This window comes from Amblyraja radiata, chromosome 17 (assembly GCF_010909765.2).
Source record: "Amblyraja radiata isolate CabotCenter1 chromosome 17, sAmbRad1.1.pri, whole genome shotgun sequence".
NCBI lineage: Eukaryota > Metazoa > Chordata > Chondrichthyes > Rajiformes > Rajidae > Amblyraja > Amblyraja radiata.
This window is the reverse complement of record NC_045972.1, coordinates 9,634,552-9,655,600: the sequence shown is the minus strand read 5'-3', so window position 1 is coordinate 9,655,600 and position 21,049 is coordinate 9,634,552. Positions and strand designations below refer to the sequence as shown.

Below are 21,049 nucleotides of genomic sequence, written 5' to 3'. Positions count from 1 at the left end.
ACTGAAGATATGAAAGTGAATTAGGTGTCAAATTAAAATTCTTTTTATGCTTTATCTGATGGGATAAATTAAAGACTTGATTTTTAAAATCTCAAAATTTTGTAACATTGCTAATCAGTGCAGTTCCAAAATCACCAGCTCAACATTACGCAAGATAAAGCAATGACAAGGAAAGCCAGATAGGTTTTACAGTGAACATCAAAAAAATCTGCAGAAGGTTCTCGACCCGAAAGGTCACCCATTCCTCCTCTCCAGAGATGCTGCATTTTGACTCTTGCATTTTGTGTGTAACTTCGGTGTAAACGAACATCTGCAGTTCCTTCCTACACTAAACACAGTAGTCTCCGCCCTCTCACGGCGGTGTCCGGGCAGGGAAAGAGGAGGAGGAGGAGGAGGAGCGAGAGGAGGGGGAGGAGCGAGAGGAGGGGGAGGAGCGAGAGGAGGGGGAGGAGCGAGAGGAGGGGGAGGAGCGAGAGGAGGGGGAGGAGGGGGAGGGGCGAGAGGAGGGGGAGGGGCGAGAGGTGACTCGCACTGTTGGCGGTTCTTACCAACATGGCGGATGCAACAGCGGTGGCGGCGGCGGACGGGGACTCAAAACTCAGCAAGAAGTAAGTTCCTTCGCTTTTTGTTATGGCTGGTCGGTTGAAATGAATAACGCAGCAATCATCGAGCGGCACAGTATTCTCCAGCGGTTTAAATTCGACCCCCCAATGCCTCCTCATGGTGAGCCGTTGCGTCAGGCGGCAGAGGAGAGCGTGTCGGGGGCTGTAGTTCCTCGGCCCGGCCCGGGGAAGAAGGCGAGATGTGTGGGGAGGGAATTACACCGAAGATAGAGACGAAATGATGGGGAAACTCAGCGGGACAGGCAGCATGTGTGGAGAGAAGGAATGGGTGGCTTTAGTTTCAGGTCGAGACCCTTCTTCAGACTGAGTCAGGGGAGAGGGAGACACACAGGTCTGGAAGGGTAAATCTATATTCATACCGCTGTTGTAAGATGTCCAGGCGAAATATCTGAAGAAGGGTCTCGACCAGAGATACTGCCTGTCCCGCTGAGTTACTCCAGCATTTTGTGTCTATAACAAGTGAAATATGAGGTCGACACCTCTGGAACCACACATCCCACATTACCCTGCGAGCCTGCCGGCTTCACTTGACAGCTGAAAGCCTTGCGTTCTTTTTAATAACCCCCGTTACTAGCTCCAGTTGCCCTTGATGCCTTCTTGGACCGTTGTGGTGAAAGTGTTGTTAACTAGGGAGTTCCAGTATTTAGTTCTAACCATGAAGAAGAACAGAAACATGATGGATAAACCCAGTAGGTCAGGAAATAGTCATAGAAGGAGAAACAGACTTCAACGATCAGGTTAGAACAATTACCACCTGGCCCTGCTGAGCAAAGATACTGGTCCTCTAGTATCTTTGCTGCTGAGTGTATCGCTATTTTTCGTTTCGTTTTTGATTCCCGGAATCGGGAGTTTTGTTTCGAATTTGGAGTTTTGTTTCGAATTCGCATTTGTTATAGTTTCTATACGCCTGCTTAGGTGCTAGGTTGTCAGGATTCTAGCTGCTAGGTGGTGGTATCAGGATTGTGTTTTATTTTAATTTCAGATTTACTACCATTGCAGCGCTTTAAAAAAATCATTCATTGCCATTGTTTTTATCTTGGATGCTGTTTAGCTTGTGCTTTTTGGGACTGCAGTGATGTAGGCAAGAGGGCTGTTTTCCAACACACTATAGCTCTCTCCTACAGATGGTAGAAAGGGAGTCAGATTGTGAGTTCCTCACTGGATGATATACTGTCCTTAATTACAACCAGTGTTTAAAGAAATAGGCCACATTTTGGTGATGTGTCCAACATTCTTGCCTCAACTGACACTGGAAATAAAAGTGAATATTCATGTAATTCCTCTCTTGGTCTTGCTTTGTTTCAGGACTTCAGTTATGTCATATTAAGAGTTTAATATTTTAAGATATTCATGGTAAGAAAATGATGCCACACATATTAAAATCCATTCATGGTACCAGTCCCTGTTTTCCATGTGGTAACATGGATAGGGAGGTGAAGAATGCATTTGACATGTTTTCCTCATTGGGTCAGGGCACAGATTATAAAAGTTTGGAGGTTTTGTCACAACTTTGCAAAACGTAGTTAGACTGTACTTGGAGTATTGTGCACAGTTCTGGTTACGCTCTGTAGGAAGGAGATGGGTTCATTATGCTACTACCATATGCAGTTGTATCATCAATGAAGATAAGTGAACCAGTATCTTCAGCAACCATACATGCCCAGGCCAAAACACCCCCACCATGATGTTTCTTAGGCAGTTCCTTCTCTCCTCCCTACTTTGCACTTGCCATCACTCTGATATATAACCACTGTACGAGGTAATTCAAGAGTTCTCCCGAGTTTCCCCTGATTCGAACTCAGAGAATTACGATAGGTACTCGGGGCTCTCGTGGACATTTTTCACACTGTTGAAAAAGCTTCATGAGCTGACCGCGTTTCCCGAGTACCTGCCATTGGCGTTACGAGCTGCAAAGAAATGTCCCGAGCTCCGACGTACCCGCTACATACATTCTAAGTACTTACCACGAGTTTGATTTATTTTTTTTAACTCGGGAGAGCTCTTGGGTAAACTCGTATAGTGTCATCTGTCACAAGACCTTTTTCCAGGACTGTGGTTGCTCTTTTAAGTACTTCTTGGCAAACTGTAACCTGGCCATCCTTTTTTTGGGGGCTAACCAGTGGTTTGCATCTTGCAGTGTAGCCTCTGTATTGTGGTTCATGAAGTTTTCTGTGGACAGTGGTCACTGACAAATCCACACCCGACCTGAATGTTTCTGATCTGTCGGACAGGTGTTTGGGGATTAATAGAGAGAATTCTGACAATCGGCTGTGGAGGTCTTCCTTGGCCTGCCAGTCCATTTGTGATTAGTAAACTCACCAGTGCTCTTTTTTCTTAATGATGTCCCAAACGGTTGATTTTGGTAAGCCTAAGGTTTAGCTGATGTCTCTTTATTCTTGTTTCTCAGTCTCATAATTGCTTCTTTGACTTTCATTGGCACAACTTTGATCCTCATGTTGTTTAATAGCAATAAAAGTTTCCAAAGGCGATGGAAAGACTGGAGGAAAGACTAGGTGCTGAGAGTTATCTTATACTTGTATTAAGGAGGCAATTAAACACATCTGAGCCATTCGAAACAACTGTGAAGTCATGTGTCCCAAACATTATGGTGCCCTGAAATGGGGGGACTATGTATAAACATAGCTGTAATTTCTACATGGTGAAACCAAAATGTATAAAAATACCCTTTAATAGCATCTGACAATCTACATTTTAACCACATGTGATTTTTTTTCTATTACAAATGTCAAATTGTGGAGTACAGAGGCAAATAAATAAATGATGGGTCTTTGTCCCAAACATTATGGAAGGCTCTGTAGTTCCTTGATAGTGGTGTCACAGATAGATAGGGTTGTCAAGAAGGCTTTTGCTATATTGAAATTCATTAGTCAGGATGTTGAGTCTGAAGAAGGTTCTCAACCCAAAATGTCACCTATTCCTTTTTTCCAGAGAGGCTCTCTGACCCGCTGAGTTACTCCAGCTTTTTGTGTCTGTTGAGTATAGAAGTAGGGATGTTATGTTACTGTTTGTAGAAGATGTTGGTCCCTATTTGCAGTATTATATTCAGTTTTGTTTATCCTGCTACAGGAAGGAAGTCGTTAAGTTGGAACGAATGCAGAGAATGCAGAGAAGATTTACGAGGGTGTTGCCAGGACTTGCGGGCCTGAGCTGTAGGGAGTGATTGGGTAGGCTTGGACTTTATTCCTTGGAGTGCAGGAAGATGAGGGGTGATGTTATAGGAGTGTGTAAGATCATGAGCGGGATAGATAGGGTAAATGCACAGTCTTTTACCTGGAGTAGGGGAATCAGAACCAGGGGACATAGATTTATGGCGAGAGGGGTAAAATGTAATAGGAACCTGAGGGACAACTTTCACACAGAGGGTGGTGGGTACATGGCATGAGCTGCCAAAGGAGGTAGTTGAGTCAGGTACTATAACGGCATTTAATAGACACTTGATTTTGAGTCAGGTACTATAACGGCATTTAATAGACACTTAAATAGGTACATGGATAGGAAAGGTTTAGAGGGATACAGGCGAAATGCCGGCAGGTGGGTCTAGTGTAGATGGAGCATCTTGGTTGGCATGGGCAGGTTGGGCCGAAGGGCCTGTTTCCGTGCTGTATGAGCTGACTCTGAGGTGGTGTTCCTCCAGTTTGTGTTTGGCCATACAATGATGAAGGTCCAGGACAAAAAGGTCAGTATGGAAAGGGGAGATAAAATGATTAGCATCTGGGAATTCAGTATGCCTTGATGGACCAAGCACAATGCGACGGTGGCAGAGAAATTAACAGTAGGGGGATAACATCTTTGCAAGAAACAGAGAGGGAGGAGGTGTATCCAGACAACTGGGAGTTGGTTGATTTGTACTCTTTGTCAGTCGATATTCTGACCTCTGATGGAAACAGAGATCAAGAAAAGGGCCATTTCCAAACCTCTGATGACCCACTTTAATCTATGACAAGTCTCAGATACCTCCATCATGGGGAAAAAGACGAGGTTTGAAGAGGTGCGCGTGAGCCCTCTCCTCTGTCCTGTAGCTTTGCTCTCGCATCCCTCCCCCAGACAGAATAATTATAGAGTTCCCCTGGTCCTATCCTTTTTATCCCACCAGCCTCTGCATCTGACATATCATCTCTAACATTTCAACTACCTTTAATGCGCTCTCACCACTAAACACAACTTACCGTCCCTACACCTTTCCCCTCTCCATTGAGACTCCCTCTGCAACTCCTTGGTTCACTCAATCTTTCTCACCCAATCTGTCTGATCCTACCGTACATTATTCCCCGGCTTCTGCAGGAGATGTATCTCCACACGTCTCTTGCTTCCATCCAGAGATCCCAGTGGCTCTTCCAGGTGAGACAGAGGTTCACGTGCACTTTGCATATTGCACTCGGTGCTGCCAATGTGACTTCCTTTGCATCGGCGAGACCAAGAGTAGACCAGGCAACCGTTTTGCTGAACACTAGCACTGTCTAGCAAGATCTGCTGGATTTCTTGGTTGCTAAACATTTAACCTCCCCACGCCATTCCCACATCAAATCTCCTCTATTTCCCGTGTGAAGCCACTTGCAAACTGGAGGAATAGCATCTCATATTCCACTGGGGAAGCTTACAACCTAACAGTATGAGCATTGTATTCTCTAATTTTAAGTAATACTGCCCATCTTTTTCCAGTTCATCTCTCTCTCTCTCCCCCCCCCCCCCCTCTTGCAGAACACACACTTTTATCCCACCATCTTCTTTCCCTTCTTTGTACACTCATCTCCCATCCTCGAGTTCCACATTTCCTTTTTATATCTCCTCTTGCCTCCTTCCATCAATATTCATCTTTCCATTTTTACTTTTCACTCTTTCTCTTCTGATCTGACATCCTTTGCCTCCTTTTCATTTATTCCACCCGTATGCCAATGCACCTCTTCCCCCCTCATCTTTATCCACCTATCACATGGCAGGCTTGGTCCTTTCTTTTCCAGCTTTCTCTAATGTAATCCAATCAGTCTGAAGAAGGGCCTCAGCCTGAAAAGGTGTCTTTCCATTCCCTGTCCAGATGCTGGCTTAATTACTGAGTTCCTCCAGCACTTTGTGTTTTGCTACAGAAATCAGCACCTGCAATTACTTGTGACTCTCGTCTATACACATTGATACCTTCATAATTTTGTATACCTCCATCAGATTCCCCTGAAGCCTCCTCGGCTCCAAAGAAAATGAACCAAGCCCATCCAATCACTCATAACCAAGCAATTCATACCCTGTTAGATGCATCATACTGTGAATTTCCTTTGCGTCCTTTCTAATGTAATCACATTCTTCCTATAGTGTGGCAACCAGAACTGCACACCATATTTCAGCTGTGTCATTACAATGTTTTATAATTGTAGGCTCTGACATTTTAATTTTTTTAGTTTCAGTTTGAATATATTTTGATGGGACTGAATTTTTAAGTTTTTTTTTGATATTGAAAGAATATGTTGAAAGAAGCTGCCTCAAAAATAAAGTTTGTGATGGATCTTCTGCAAATTCAAAATGACGAGAAAGCCAGCCTGTTCACAGCAAGCTGCTAAAAGGGGGTTGACTCAACAACTCAACAGCCCTTTTCTCTCTGGATTTTATGTTCAGGAATGATACCAATAAAATAAACAGTACTTTATTCAGCTGTCAACGCAAATCTTCTTGCCCTTCTATTACCAACCATTACATCATTCTTTTTTTGCCTTCCATGTATCTTAATATTTTCTGGTGATTTGATAAATTACAGCATTAGTGGTGAACAGTTGCTGCAGGTGGCCCTGACAGGGATTGCAAGCAGCTTTGGGCCTGGTGGTTCAGGCTTCACATTGCACCATCTAGGCATGCAGAATGGACTGGCTACCCAACACACTCCACGGTGCTATTTGATATTAGTGTACGGAGCATAAAATATGTTAGCTTGAGGGAGAAGCTATCCTGTAGAGCCAATTTTGTTAAATCTGAAACATTAACTCTTTTTTCTTTGCGCAAATGCTGCCCGACCTGTTCATTACTTCCACTTTTCCTGCACATTTTTCGAACAGTAACATAAAACAATGCTGGAATCAGAGTTCAAAGGCTCACTTTACAGGTAATTATATTTTGAGCAATCACTGGTTTGAGCGTTAATAGTCTGATACTATCTATCTTTCTTTTATTAGGTATTAAGTGCTTTGTAAATGAGACAAGACTGTGACAGTTCATTATGATGGCCAGCACCATGCTTAGGCTTCTTGGGTTGCAGATGGCCGAAATCTGCAAGGTCAGGGGTCAATGGGGGAAGGTGCCAATGCACCAATTTGCTTCCTTTACTGCTCTTTTCCAGAAGAGACTACATGATGAAAAAAGGTTGGTAGTACTTTGTTTCATGATTTGACGATCTCAATTTGTTCAAGTAGCCAACCTTTCTTCATCATAAATGAGCATTTAAATTGCCCTGAATGGGAATAGAAACCTTATGGGCATGAAGTGGAATTAGACATTGTTTTGACACAATGGAATTGTGGCGCAGTTGGTAGAGCTGCTGCCTCACAGTGCCAGCGAGTCAGGTTCGATCCTGACCATGAGTGATGTCTGCGGAGTTTGCATGTTCCCTCTATGACCACATACGTGGTTTTTCTTTGGATACTCTGGTTTCCTCCCACACCCGAAAGATGTACGGGTTTGTAGGTTAATTGACCTCTGTAAATTTCAATTAATGTATCGGAGTGGTGCGAGAGTGGGATAATGTAGAACTTGTGTGAACGTGGAGAGTGATTAGGTGAGATAGTAATAGTTGGATAAACAACACAACTTACAAATACCTATTTAAACTGCTGTTTATCGTTGTTCTATGTTTGAGTAAATCACCTGCAATATTATCCAATTTATTTTCAATAATAAACTTATTGATGTTATGTTTTGTGCAGTATTTCATTTATTGACACACAAATGTAACAGTGGTTAATAGACTGAATGCTTACCTCTTCAATTTTTGCCCATAGTGCATATTATGGAGCACATAGAGCAAAATAGTTTGGGATAAAAGTAATATAATGTATTTTCCTTTGCATTGATATGAAATTACATAGCCACGATTTGAAGATTTGAACGTCTAACTTTGATTTTTCATTTCTAATTATTCCAGGCATGATTTACATTCTAAAATTGGAGTAATCTACCATTACGTGTTAGTCGTTATCTAGTTTAAGTTTCCATCTCCTTTTCTGATCTTCACTGTAGATTGCAACTTTTTAATATTTTTTCAGAGGTGATATTTAATATTTATTATATATTCAATTTACAAGTTTTGCTTTTTTCCACTGAGTTCCAGCAGTTTAGTTATTTTGTTTGAAAATTACAAATGCCTTTAATTTAATGTTTTAATTTAAATGACAACTAAAAATAACATTTAATTGAATCATTTTATATTTGCAAAACACTGCAATAACTTCTGTCTAGATAAATGTTTTCAAACATTTCTATTATGTTTATTAACTGTAATGTATAGGGAGCATTGCAGCTACTTGTATAGATTGTATAAATCCAATTTATTCTGAGTTTTAAAATGCAATGTTGACGTAGGAACACTTGTGACCATATCTTGTGTTTTCCTGGTCTAATCTCTAGTGAGCAGAAAAGGCGAATGAAAGCAGAGAAGAAAGCTGCTGAGAAGGAAATCAAAACGAAAGAATTGGCTGAAAGGGAAGCTCCCAAAGATGAAGAAAATGACGAAATCTGCTTTGGTGGAGATGAAGAGACTCTTGATCCTAATGTCAGTATAAGAATTCTAAAAAAAATCTTAACTCAATAACCTTCAGAGAAGGGGCAGTCTAAATATTGGTTAAATGTATTTGTGATATTGGAAGGATATAATGGAGGAAACTAGAATATGATGGGGACTAGTTTAAACTTGATTGATTGAATCAACATTGACAATAACTCTTCTGTACAGTACTTTGCCAATTTTGAGTTCCTGTGCTCCCATCAATATTGCTTTATTGTATCGGTGGGTTTAGTTTAGTTTATTATTGTCATGTGTACTGACAGCTTTTGTTTGCATACTATCCGATCAAGGAAAATACTGAACGTAAATACAATCATGCCATCCACTCTGCATGGATAAAGGGTACAACATTTAGCCCAAAGATATACCATTGAAGTGTAGATGGAGTCAATGGGAGGCTGGTTTGTGTGATGGTGTGGACTACATCCACAACTCTGCAATTTTTTGCAGTCTTGGATGGAGTGGTTCCCAAATCAAGCTGTGATGCATCCCAATAAAATGCTTTCTACAGCGCACCTATAGAACTTGGTGAGAGTTGTTGGGGACATGCGGAACTCGGTGAGCCTTCTCAGGAAGTAGAGGCATTGGTGTGCTTTCTTGGCCTTAGATTCAACGTAGCTGGCCCAGGACAAATTACTGGTGATATTCATCTCTAGTAACTATCAACACAGACGGTGTGTACCGCTTTGCTTCCTGAAGTAAATCACTATCTCCTCACTATCTCCTTTGCTTTGCTGACATCGAGGGAGAGGTTGTTGTCTGGGCCCCAAGTTTCAATGTTCTCAATCTCCTTTCTGTACTCTGTCTCGTAATTATTCGATATCTGGCCCACTACGGTGGTCCCATCTGCAAACTTGTAGATTGAGTTGGATTAGTATTCGGCTGCACAGTCATGAGTGTAGAAGGAGTATAATAGAGGGTTGAGAACATATCCTTGTTGATCTGTGATGTAGAGACGGTGGATTGCATTATAGAATTGGCATGGGTTGTAATTATGATTAGCAGGGGAACAAAGTCATACAGTACTTTCCATAATGTTTGGGGCAAAGACTCATCATTTATTTATTTGTCTCTGAACTCCACAATTTGAGATTTGTTATAGAAAAAATCACATGTGGTTAAAGTGCACATTGTCAGATTTCAATAAAGGCAATTTTTATACATTTTGGTTTCACCATGTAGAAATTACAGCAGTATTTATACATAGTCCCCCCATTTCAGGGCACCATAATGTTTGAGACACATGGCTTCACAGGTGTTTGTAATTGCTCAGGTGTGTTTAAATGCCTCCTTAATGCAGGTATAAGAGAGCTCTCAGCACCTAATCTTTCCTCCAGTCTTTCCATCACCTTTGGAATTTTTTATTGTTGTTTATCAACATGAGGACCAAAGCTGTGCAAATGAAAGTCAAAGAAGCCATTATGAGACTGAGAAACAAGAAACAAGAATAAAACAGTTAGAGACATCAGCCAAACATTACTTACCTAAATCAACTGTTTGGAACAGCATTAAGAAGAAAGAGAGCACTGGTGAGCTTACTAATCGCAAAGGGACTGGCAGGCCAAGGACGACCTCCACAGCTGATGACAGAAGAACTCTCTCTATAATAAAGAAACATCCCCAAACACCTGTCTGACAGATTAGAAACACTCTTCAGGAGTCAGGTGTGGATTTGTCAATGACCACTGTCTGCAAGAAAACTTCATGAACAGAGGCTACACTGCAAGATGCAAACCACTGGTTAGCTGCAAAAATAGGATGGCCAGGTTACAGTTTGCCAAGCAGTATTTAAAAGAGCAACCACAGTTCTGGAAAAAGGTCTTGTGGACAGATGAGATGAAGATTAACATATCAGAGAGATGGCAAGAGCAAAGTATGGAGGAGGGAAGGAACTGCCCAAGATCCAAAGCATACCACCTCTTCTGTGAAACACGGTGGTGGGGGTGTTATGATCTGGGCATGTATGGCTGCTGAAGGTACTGGATCACTTATTTTCATTGATGATACAACTACTGATGGTAGTAGCATAATGAATTGTGAAGTGTATAGACACATCCTATCTGTTCAAGTTCAAACAAATGCCTCAAAACTCATAGGCCGACAGTTCATTCTACAGCAAGACAATGATCCCAAACATACTGCTAAAGCAACAAAGGAGTTTTTCAAAGCTAAAAAATTGTAACTTCTTGAGTGGCCGTCAATCACCCAATCTGAACCCAATTGAGTCTGCCTTTTATATGCTGAAGAGAAAATTGAAGGGGACTAGCCCACAAAACAAGCATAAGCTAAAGATTGCCTGGCAGAGCATCACCAGAGAAGACACCCAGCAACTGGTGATGTCCATGAATCGCAGACTTCAAGCAGTCATTGCATGCAAAGGATATGCAACAAAATACTAAGCATGACTACTTTCAATTACATAACATTGCGGTGTCCCAAATTATGGTGCCCTGAAATAGGGGGACTATGTACAAACATTGCTGTAATTTCTAGATGTTGAAACCAAAATATATAAAAATGGCCTTATTAAAATCTGACGATGTGCACTTTAACCACATGTGATTTTTTTTTTCCTATTACAAATCTCAAATTGTGGAGTACAGAGGCAGACAAATTGACAGGTCCACATGGTTCAAGTATTTTAAAGGATTTGTTGCAGAGAGAGTGAACCCATTGGTTTATACTTTTCAAAATGCATTGTTGAATATAATCAAACCTTGTCTGCGGTTTTATGAAAGGTAAATCATGTTTGGCGTATTTGCTCAATTTCTTTGAGGATGCAACTGGGAGAGTTAATGTATTTAATGTTGTGTATTTAGATTTCCAAACAACAGTTGATGAGATGCCACTGCAGAGGCTGCTGCATGTGCAATCCAAGGTGTTGTAGGAAGCGTAGTAGTATGGATTGAGAACTGGCCCGCGCATTGAAAACAAATAAATCTAGCCCTTGTCAGGTGGAAGGGACATAACCAGTGGAGTACCTTGGGGGTCTACTTTTGGCCGTCACTTTTTATTTGCATTAATAACCTGGGGGAGGGAACAAAATGTAAGGATTCCAATTTTGCAGATGATGTGAAAATATGTGGAAAGCTATGTTGTGGTGAGGACATTGTGATTCTGCAACAAATTTAAATAGATGGAGTGATTGCGAGGAAATTGGCAAATGGTTTAATATGCAGAAATTTGTCCGTAAGAGGAATCAAAAGGCAGGTGGTTATTTGAATGAAGAGAGATTGCAAATGCGTGCAGTTCAGAGATCTATGTGCTCTAATCATAAAAAAAAATTAGCAGGCTGGTCCAACAAATCCATACAAAGGCAAACAATACATTGACCTTTATTGTGAAAGTTTTAATTGATGGGGAGTTTTTGTTGCAGTTGGTGAGGCCGCACCTAGAACAGCTCACATAGTTTTGGTTTCCTTATCTGAAAAAAGTTATGGTAGCATTGGAGGCAATGGGGTGATTTTATTGAAACATAATATCCGAAGAGGGTTTACAAGTTAGGTGTTGAGATGTTTCCACGAGCAGAAGAGTCAGAAACAAGAGGACGTAGCTTCAAAATAAGGGACCATCTATTTAAAACTGAGATGTACAGAAATGTCTTTGCTTAGATGGCAGTGAATTTCTGGAATCTCTGCCCTTGAGAGTGATGGTTAAGGGCCTGTCCCACCAGCATGTGATTGCATGCATCTAGCGCGATCAAACGTGGTGGCTTGAGGCGTACGGCCTCGCGGGGCCGGTCCCACTTCCAACCACGGAGCCGTCTGGAGTTGTGCGGGGCTGGTCCCGACATCATGCTCACCAATCAGCTGGGCAGGAGGCGGGTCGACTGAATTTGGACGTCGCACGGCATGGGGCGGTTACGTCATCGCGCAACGGCACGCCGGGCGGTGACATCATCGCACAACGTCACACGCTAGGCGTACGGCGTCGAGGCGCTGCGTATGGCCTCAATGCAGGTGTGGGCCGACAGGCCTTTGCCGAGCGCAATTTTTGAACACGGTCAGTTTTTCGGAGCCCGGCGCGATGTCGGGACCAGCCCCGCACAACTCCATACAGCTCCGACGATCGAAGTGGGACCGGCCCTGCAAGGCCGTACGACTCAAGCGACCACGTTAGGTCGCGCTAGCCGCATGCAGTCGCATGCTGGTGGGACCGGCCCTTTACACCCAAGATGCATATGTGAAAGACTGAGGGATTAAGGCTCACGGTGAACTGACATAGAAGCGGAATTAGGGTTGAGGAACTCCTATTTTCTGGTGTTCAAATACTTGAGTCCATTAACCTCCTCCCCACTAAATCTCCTTCTCCTAGAGTCTTGTCTCTCTTCCTATTATTTGTGTTTCTCAATTGATTAAAAAAAATTGCGCACCATAGATATTGACATTGATCCTACATTATAAAAATCCATAACTAAATATCTCTGTACAAGTTGCTATTCTCCCTTAACATCACCCTTTAAATCTGGCTATTTGACTGAACCTTTGGCCATCTTTCTAGAATCTGTTCATTTGGCTCGCAACCCACAATTCTGATTATTCTTCAGAACATTTTTGTTGTAGTGCAAGTTTACAAAGTTCCAAGTTTATATTATATGTCAGACATTGCAATGTTTTCTCTATCTTTTTATCTTTTCAGCAATATTACAAAATACGGACACTGGCCATCCAGCAACTGAAGGGCACTGAAGAGGATCCATATCCTCATAAATTCCATGTCGATCTCTCCTTAACAGAGTTCATTGAAAAGTATAATTATCTGCAGCCTGGTGACCATCTCGCTAATATTAATTTGACCTTGGCAGGTAAGATTTTCAAAATAGCATCTTTCCTTTGTTTTACTCAAAGATTTTAGTTGGGACCACATTTCTGACATGTCAACTGTTTGGGTTACAATCAGTTCTTGTGATGGAGCCCTGTCATTACCTGAAAAGGACCCTTGGTTAAGTTACTGGAGTAGTAATACAGTGGCATTGGGGTTTCCTTTCAATGGTATATATGCTTTTTTGACATAAGATGACCAGCATTCCAGGTGTGACCTCACCAACGCCTGTACAACTGTAACAAAATCTTCCTATTCTTAAACTGCAATCCCTTTGCAATAAACAATGGCATGCCAGTTTAAGTCCCTCCATGGTAACTAGAGAAATTAAGTTTAGTAACTTAGTTAACATGGAAGTAAAAAGCTGTATTTTGTAGTGGGGATGAACAAACAGGATGTTATGAGGATGTTTTGCCAGGACTGGAGGGTCTGGGCGAAGTTAAGTAGGCTGGGACCTTATTCCCTGGAGCGCAGGAGGATGAGGGGGTGATCTTATAGCACTGTATAAAATTATGAGAGGAATAGATCGGGTAGATGAACAGAGTTTCTTGCCCAGGGTAGGTTACATAGATTTAAGGTGAAGGGGAAAAAGATTTAATAGGAATCTGAGGGGTAACGTTTTCACACGAAGGGTGGTGGATATATGGAACAAGCTGCCAGAGGAGGTAGTTGAAGCTGGGACTATCCCAACGTTTAAGGAACAGTTAGACAGGTACATAGATTGAACAGTTTTGGAGGAATATGGACCAAACACAAGCAGGTGGGACTAGTGTAGCTGGGACATATTGGCTGTTGTGAGCCTGTCTCCACACTGTATCGCTCTATACAGACACTAAGACCAAGGAGTTGATGATGGACTTTAGGAGGAGGGGAACACCCCTGTCCCGTCTCCATCAATGGTGTGGATGTGCAGTTTACCAGGGAGTATAAATACCTGGGAGTGTACCTGGACAGTAAACTGGACTGGTCCAGGAATGCTGAGGCCCTGTACAAGAAGGGACAGAGCCGCCTGCACTTTTTGAAAAGGCTCTGCTTTTTCAACGTCTGCAGTGAAATGCTGCAGATGTTCTACCAATCGGTGGTAGCCAGTGCCATCATCTTCGCTGCCGTGTGCTGGGGCAGCAGGGCGAAGGCTGCGAATGCCAATAGGATCCACAAACTCAGGAAGGCTGGCTCTGTCCTGGGGGCGGAGTTGGATTCTTGGGAGGCGGTCTTGAAAGGGAGGATACTTCCTGGACAACACAGCTCACCCCCTCCATGACACACTGGTCAACCTGAGGAGCACATTCAGCAACAGACTTGTTCCACCAAGATGCAGGACAGAATGCCACATGAGATCCTTCTTCTGTGGCTATCAAACTTTACAACTCCTCCCCCTTCTGTCGTGGAATAGATTGAGACTGACCCCCACCTCCTCAATCTTTGCACATCCCCAAAGCCTTACTACTCGTCACTTTAATTTCATGTTTCATGTATTTTGTGTTTTTTATGATTGTTGGCAAATTAATTTCCCTGCTGGGATAAATAAAGTTCTATCGTATCGTATCTATGACTAAATAAATAGTCCTAAAAACGCAACTAGTTCACTATGTCCTTTTATGGTGAAGAACATTTGCTATTCTTATCTTAACCACAAAGTTGGCCATAAATCAATTGGCTTCATCATTGTCCACTAATTGTGTACTAATTGAAATCCAATAATTTTATTGAAAAAAGAACCATCTTTCCTTTCCTTTCTAACAATCCATGACTGCTTATTCATTATTTCTGCAATAAATTTAAACACAAACAAAATCAACTTGATAAATGAAAATAGAGAATGCTGGAAACCTATCAAGTATCATCAATGAAGAAAGAAATTGATTTAATGCTGTAGATTCATGATTTATAACTTGAAATGTTTTGGCTTGCAGAGAAGTAGTGTGAGTGCAAAGAACATAAGGTACAGGTGGAAACCTAATGAGACTGAACGACACAAAAGCTACAATCACGGACATTCCTTTTGTTCCCTCTGCAGTTCACCCTTCTCTGCAACCTAAAACACATTCACTTTCTAGCTTATCCTAGATCTGATGAAAAGTTATCAATCAGAAATGTCAACTACGTTTCTGTCTCCATAGAAGCTGACTGGCTGCTGAGTGCTTCCAACATTTTATGTATTATTCTGTATTTTTATCGGATGCAGGGTTTAAAAAAAAAATTTAAGTTGGTAAATATTCATTATTTTCTGGACTGGAAAGTCCAGATACCAGACTTAAATACTTTTTCTCTTTCTCATGTGTGCTTCGCGAGGTGAGCTTACAATGGAAAACATTGTACCTTAACTTTTCTAGGTCGCATCCATGCCAAACGAGCCTCTGGCGCCAAATTAATTTTCTACGACCTCCGTGGTGAAGGAGTCAAGCTACAGGTCATGGCAAATTCCAAGTATGTTGGATAACACTGGGAGAATTGAACTATCTGGTTTATTCAGATTTGTTTTAATTACTGACTCAGCACAACAGAAGGATAGCCACATTTACTTATGAAGCTTATGTCGATGCAAATTGATTTCAATAAATGTTAAGATTGGAGTAAACTGATTTATTGGAAGGTTTTAATATACATGTAGATGCAGTATGTTTTATTTTACCTCAGGAACTAGAGATATTAAAGGAGTTTAGTTTAGAGATACACCCCGAATCAGGCCCTTCGGCCCACCGAGTCCGCACCGACCAGCGATCCCCGCACATTAACACTATCCTACACACACGAGGGACACGGCTGTAATTTCTACATGGTGAAACCAAATGTATAAAAATGCCCTTTTGACAATGTGCACTTTAACCACATGTGATTTTTTTCTATTACAAATCTCAAATTGTGGAGCACAGAGGCAAATAAATAAATGATGGGTCTTTGTAGCAAACATTATGGAGGGCACTGTGTTAATGATTTGGATGAGGGGGATTGAAGGCTTTGTGGCCAAGATTACGGATATTACGAAAATAGGTGAAGGGGCAGGTAGCGCAGAGAAGGCAGGGCCTCTGCAGAAAGACTTGGACAGGTTGGGAGAGTGGGCAGAGATGTGGCAGATGGAATATAGTGTAGCGAAGTGTGGAGTCGTGCATTTTGATAGTATGAATAAAGGCCTTGACATTTTCTAAATGGGGAGAGAATCCAGAAATCGGAAGTGCAAAGGGACGTGGGAGTGCTGGTGCAGGATTCCCAAAAAGTTAATCTGCTAGTCGAATTGGTAGTAAAGAACGCAAATGCTAGCATTTATTTCAAGAGGGCTAGAATACAAAAACAAACCAGGGATGTAATGCTGAGGCTCAATAAGGCACTGGTCAGGCTGCATTTGGAGTATTGTGAGCAATTTTGGGCACCATATCTGAGGATGTGTTTGGAGAGGGTCCAGAGGAGGTTTACAAGAATGATCTCAGGAATAAGTGGGTTAACATATGATAAACGTTTGACGGCACTGGGCCTGTACTTGCTGGAATTTAGAAGAATGAGTGGAAGGACCTTATTGAAGTGTACAGAATAGTGAAAGGCTTGGATAGAGTGGTGGAGGGAATGTTTCCACTAGTGGGAGAGTCTTGGACTAGAGGTCGAATGGCCTAATTCTGCTCCTATCACTTGTGACCTTAATATACCGTTATCTTTATCTAAGAAAATAATGCTTACACCTGAAACATGGCCAGTATTTTTGTTCATAAATATTCAAAACTAGCTAAATAGTGCATCTATAACTGTTTCGGATGATTGGTTTGTTTCTTGCAAAACCTATATTTGATTTTTCATACAAAACTATATTTTAATTTGCTGTGTAATAATATACCAGCATCTAAAATAGTTAAAAGAATGTGCTTGAAATTGTTGAATGCATTTGTATGGAATAATCTGGAACCTGCTACTGGGAAATTGGTAAACTGGGAAGTTGAGAATAGAATGAAAGGTGTGAATTATTTTTAGTATCTTATTGTGATTTTTGATTTAAACTGAGTTAATTAATTGTTTTAGAAATTACACATCTGAAGAGCAATTCATTAAGGTCAACAATAAGCTCCGGCGTGGTGATATTATTGGAGTGGAAGGAAACCCAGGAAAGACAAAAAAGGGGGAGCTCAGTATAATCCCCAAAGAGATAAAACTACTAGCTCCCTGCCTACACATGTTGCCTCACTTGCACTTTGGACTTCGAGATAAGGTAAATGTCCTGAAGTAAAATGGTTTTATATTGAAATGCTGAAACGGTCGAAAATTCAAATTATTCAAAGCCAAAATGTGTATATATTTGCATATTTTGTTAGAATTTACAACACCCACAGCGTCCCAGTTTATGCCCAAGGTCCTCGGCCCCAAAGGCACCTGCTTTGTTGCGTCTGCTCTAGTGAGACAGGAGGTTTCGTGATGGAGATGTTTGACACATTGTAGGCCAGGAATGATTCTGTGAGAACAACTCTTGGGCTGCCTCAGCAGCTCTCCCATTTTATTCACTAGTCACTGAATGGTTGTTAGGAAGTCTTTGCAAGATTGCCTTGCAAGATCTGGAAGTCAATGGGTATTTTTAAGGCAGAGATATATAGATTCTTGATTAGTACGAGTGTCAGAAGCTATGGGGAGAAGGCAGGAGAATGGAGATGGGAAGGAAAGAGATTAGCAATGAAACAACTCCATCACATTGATATTAAGTTGATGCTGTCTGATCCATTTGTTTTTTTTTTTTTTTCTATAAACATATTTATGCTGCAACTGAGTTGCTCGCTGGTTCATTTCAGAGGGCATTTGAGAATCAACAAAATTTGTTGCATAACGATTAAGATAAATTGAGTGAATGGGTAAATACTTGGCTGACACTGTTTAGATTGATAAAATGTATCATAATTGTCAAGTTATCCACTTTGGTAGGAAAAACAGAAAGACAGTATTAGTTAAATTGTGAGACAGTGGGAATTAATAATCGGAGGGTCCTTCGGCACCAGTCACTGAAGACAAACATACAGCTGCAGCAAGCATTTAAAAAGATAAATAGCCTTCAACACAAGAGATTTTGAGTGCAGGAGCAATGATGCCTTACAACAGTTTTACAGGGCCAAGGTGTAATCATAACTGGAGTTGTCATTACCAGACTGATTCCTGGACGATTTATATGAGGAGAGATTGGGTCTACTCGGCCTGAGTTTTGAATAGAAAGAGTGAATTGATTTAAAATGTACAAAATTTAGACACAGGGTAAAATCACACAAACATAGGAGTTGGAGTAGGCCACCTGGCCCCTAAAGCCTGCCCTGTCATTTACTATGATCATGGCCTCAATTGCTCTTCTGGGCGTGTTGCCTGTAGTCCTCAATTGCCCAATCTTTCAAATTTATCTTCCTTCTGTTTAAGTGCATTCAATGCTTGAACCTCACAAAGCGTTGGTGGAAAAAAAATGTTTTCCCTCTGCACACAAAAACTCCCGTGAATCATTATAAATAACCGTGTTGTTATGTTGTAACAAGGTCTCCTTTGGCAAACTAGTTGATGGAAAAATGTTTCTCTAGCTGTAGTCTCGAAGAAGGATGGGCACTGTCTCAGGCTAAGGGGAAAGGCATTAAGGACTAAGATGAGAAATCTCTTCACACTGAGGCTAATAAAACTGGAATTCTACCAAATTGCTGTAGAGGTTAAACAGCATAATATATTTAAGAAGAAAGTAGATAGACAAAAAGTGGTTTGATGAGGGATCTGGAATATGGTGCTGAGGTAGAGGGTCCTTGGAACAGGCTCAAATGGTCTACCCTTACTTTCTATGTTTCTGCGTTACTTATATTATGATCTAAATAATAATTGGGACATTCCAGCTCATGCCATTTGAGAATAAATCTTGATCCCTCCTCCTTTTAAGAACAAAATACAATAGAGGGTTAAATATAACCCAGCCTGTCACGATCGACTATGTCATGCGGAAGACAATGAACAAACCTGACTTTGGAATACCGTGGAGAACAGGAAGACGCCTCACAGGCCTAGATTTTGCCGTACTAGCAGAGTCGAGACACACCCTTCAAAGATGACAATACTGTTCTGGAGGAGAATGCATCAAGGGTTGGATTAAAGATCAGCTGCCAGAAGACTTAAGACCATGCAGACTGGAGACCAGTGGCCAATAGACTAACTGATAATCAATGGGGAACCTGTGGAAAACGCCACAAGATTTACCTATCTTGCTTGGCATCATGTTCACAGCAGATGAAGATGTAGAGGTCGACATCAACTCCCAAATTGGTAAAGCTGCATCAGTATTCAGAAGAATGCAGCCGATATGGTCTAGTGACGGGATATCCAAGATGCTAAAAGTCAAGCTCTTCCAGTCCGTAGTCCTCCCTACAGCCCTCTATGCCAGTGAGACATGGAAAATCAATGTGAAGATGAAAAAGAAATTGGATGCATTCCAACAACACTGCTTGAGGAAGATCCTGAAGACTAGCTACAGAGGTGAAACTGCAACAAAGCTCTCAGCCAGGACATAGAGGTACGCAGGATGAAATTTGCAGGACGTACTCAGACTGACAAGAACGTGCACCTAAAATAGCAATGATAAGGCAACCTGACGGAAGAAGGAAAAGAGGCCGACCAAAACTAACATGGAGGCGAACATTCCAGAAGGATTTGGAAGCCCGGGACGCTAACCCACCGAGGGTGGAAGACGTCGCACATGACCGAACAGAATGGCGAAAGCTTGCTGCCCAATGCACTCAACAGTGTGGGAGGAACTAAGTCCAAGTAATTCAGTGCTTGCTCCAATCAATACAGAGTAAAAGGCCAATCCTGGGATGCTGAAAATTTGATTCCAAATTATGATAATGACCTTTGAAACCTTTATGATTACTGTTTCTTTTGATGGACACGAGCCTGACCAGTATATTGAGTTTTAATAGTAACGAGCTCTTCAGATCTGGGTGTTTCCGTAAATAAGGGTGACATGTGACCTGTGACATGGATGGCCAAATTTGAAAGTTATTAAATCATAATGAAATAGCACAGCATTACAAATGGGCATACCTATGATCCTTTTGAACTAATTTGTGATCAAAATCGGCCAATATTTGACCAAAATTTAATACTCTTAAAATGTGGAAATAATTTTTTTTTTAATTTATAAGACATATGGGACACTGTCTCTTATACTGATTTCTAAGCTCCCATAAAAATGTCGGCACGTAACCCACCACGAGGCCCGTAGTTCACGTCATGGTCATTACAATCACGTTGTTTGAATTTTGTTTTTTTAATTGCGACAAGTGCAAAAAAAACCAGTTATAACATTGACGAGGTCAGACAACGGGAGGGATTACAGAATGAGACATTGATAAAATAGGTGAGATTTTTATTTCATGATTTTAAGTTCTATTCATTATTAAGTATTTCACTGGAAAGCTTAAACAAAAAATATAAACAATAAAAAAAGAAACAATAAATATAAAAACGGTTACTCTGCTTTTAACTGGCATGTTTCACACGTGACCAAAGGAACACTGCTACTCGCGTTCTGCTGCATAAACCTTGGGGCATCAGTAAACCATCTAATCGAGTGATAAATCATAAAAATCGTAAGCATAATCAGAATTTGGCTTATATAGAGTTATTTAATTGCAAAATTAATGTAATCGTTCTGGTATAAATTAGCCGAAGCATTTGATGAAATCCTGCTTGAAAAATGTTACAAAAAAAGTCAAGAAAACACAGGGACACATCTGATATTTTTCTTTGTAAAAACAGATTTATTTATTTTTGCTTCATCTTATTATTTTGGCTATACACCATGATCTATACTACTTAAAATACAGGATATGAAACAATG

The 21,049-nt window shown here is 41.2% G+C and overlaps 1 protein-coding gene across 2 annotated transcripts in view; it reads left to right on the top strand.

Moving 5' to 3' along the window:
* Positions 1 to 494: 494 nt before the first annotated feature.
* Positions 495 to 21,049, top strand: part of kars1 (lysyl-tRNA synthetase 1) — a 42,777-nt gene continuing 22,222 nt past the window's right edge. The window contains exons 1-6 of one of the 2 annotated variants that reach the window (XM_033035727.1): positions 524 to 608; positions 6,797 to 6,983; positions 8,244 to 8,388; positions 13,039 to 13,204; positions 15,555 to 15,648; positions 17,227 to 17,413. In XM_033035727.1, the coding sequence (XP_032891618.1) occupies positions 6,841 to 6,983; positions 8,244 to 8,388; positions 13,039 to 13,204; positions 15,555 to 15,648; positions 17,227 to 17,413 (735 nt within the window). In that variant the 5' untranslated portion in view covers positions 524 to 608; positions 6,797 to 6,840. Of the gene's footprint in view, positions 609 to 6,796; positions 6,984 to 8,243; positions 8,389 to 13,038; positions 13,205 to 15,554; positions 15,649 to 17,226; positions 17,414 to 21,049 lie in introns of both variants that reach the window. The other variant, XM_033035728.1, reaches the window with a different exon arrangement.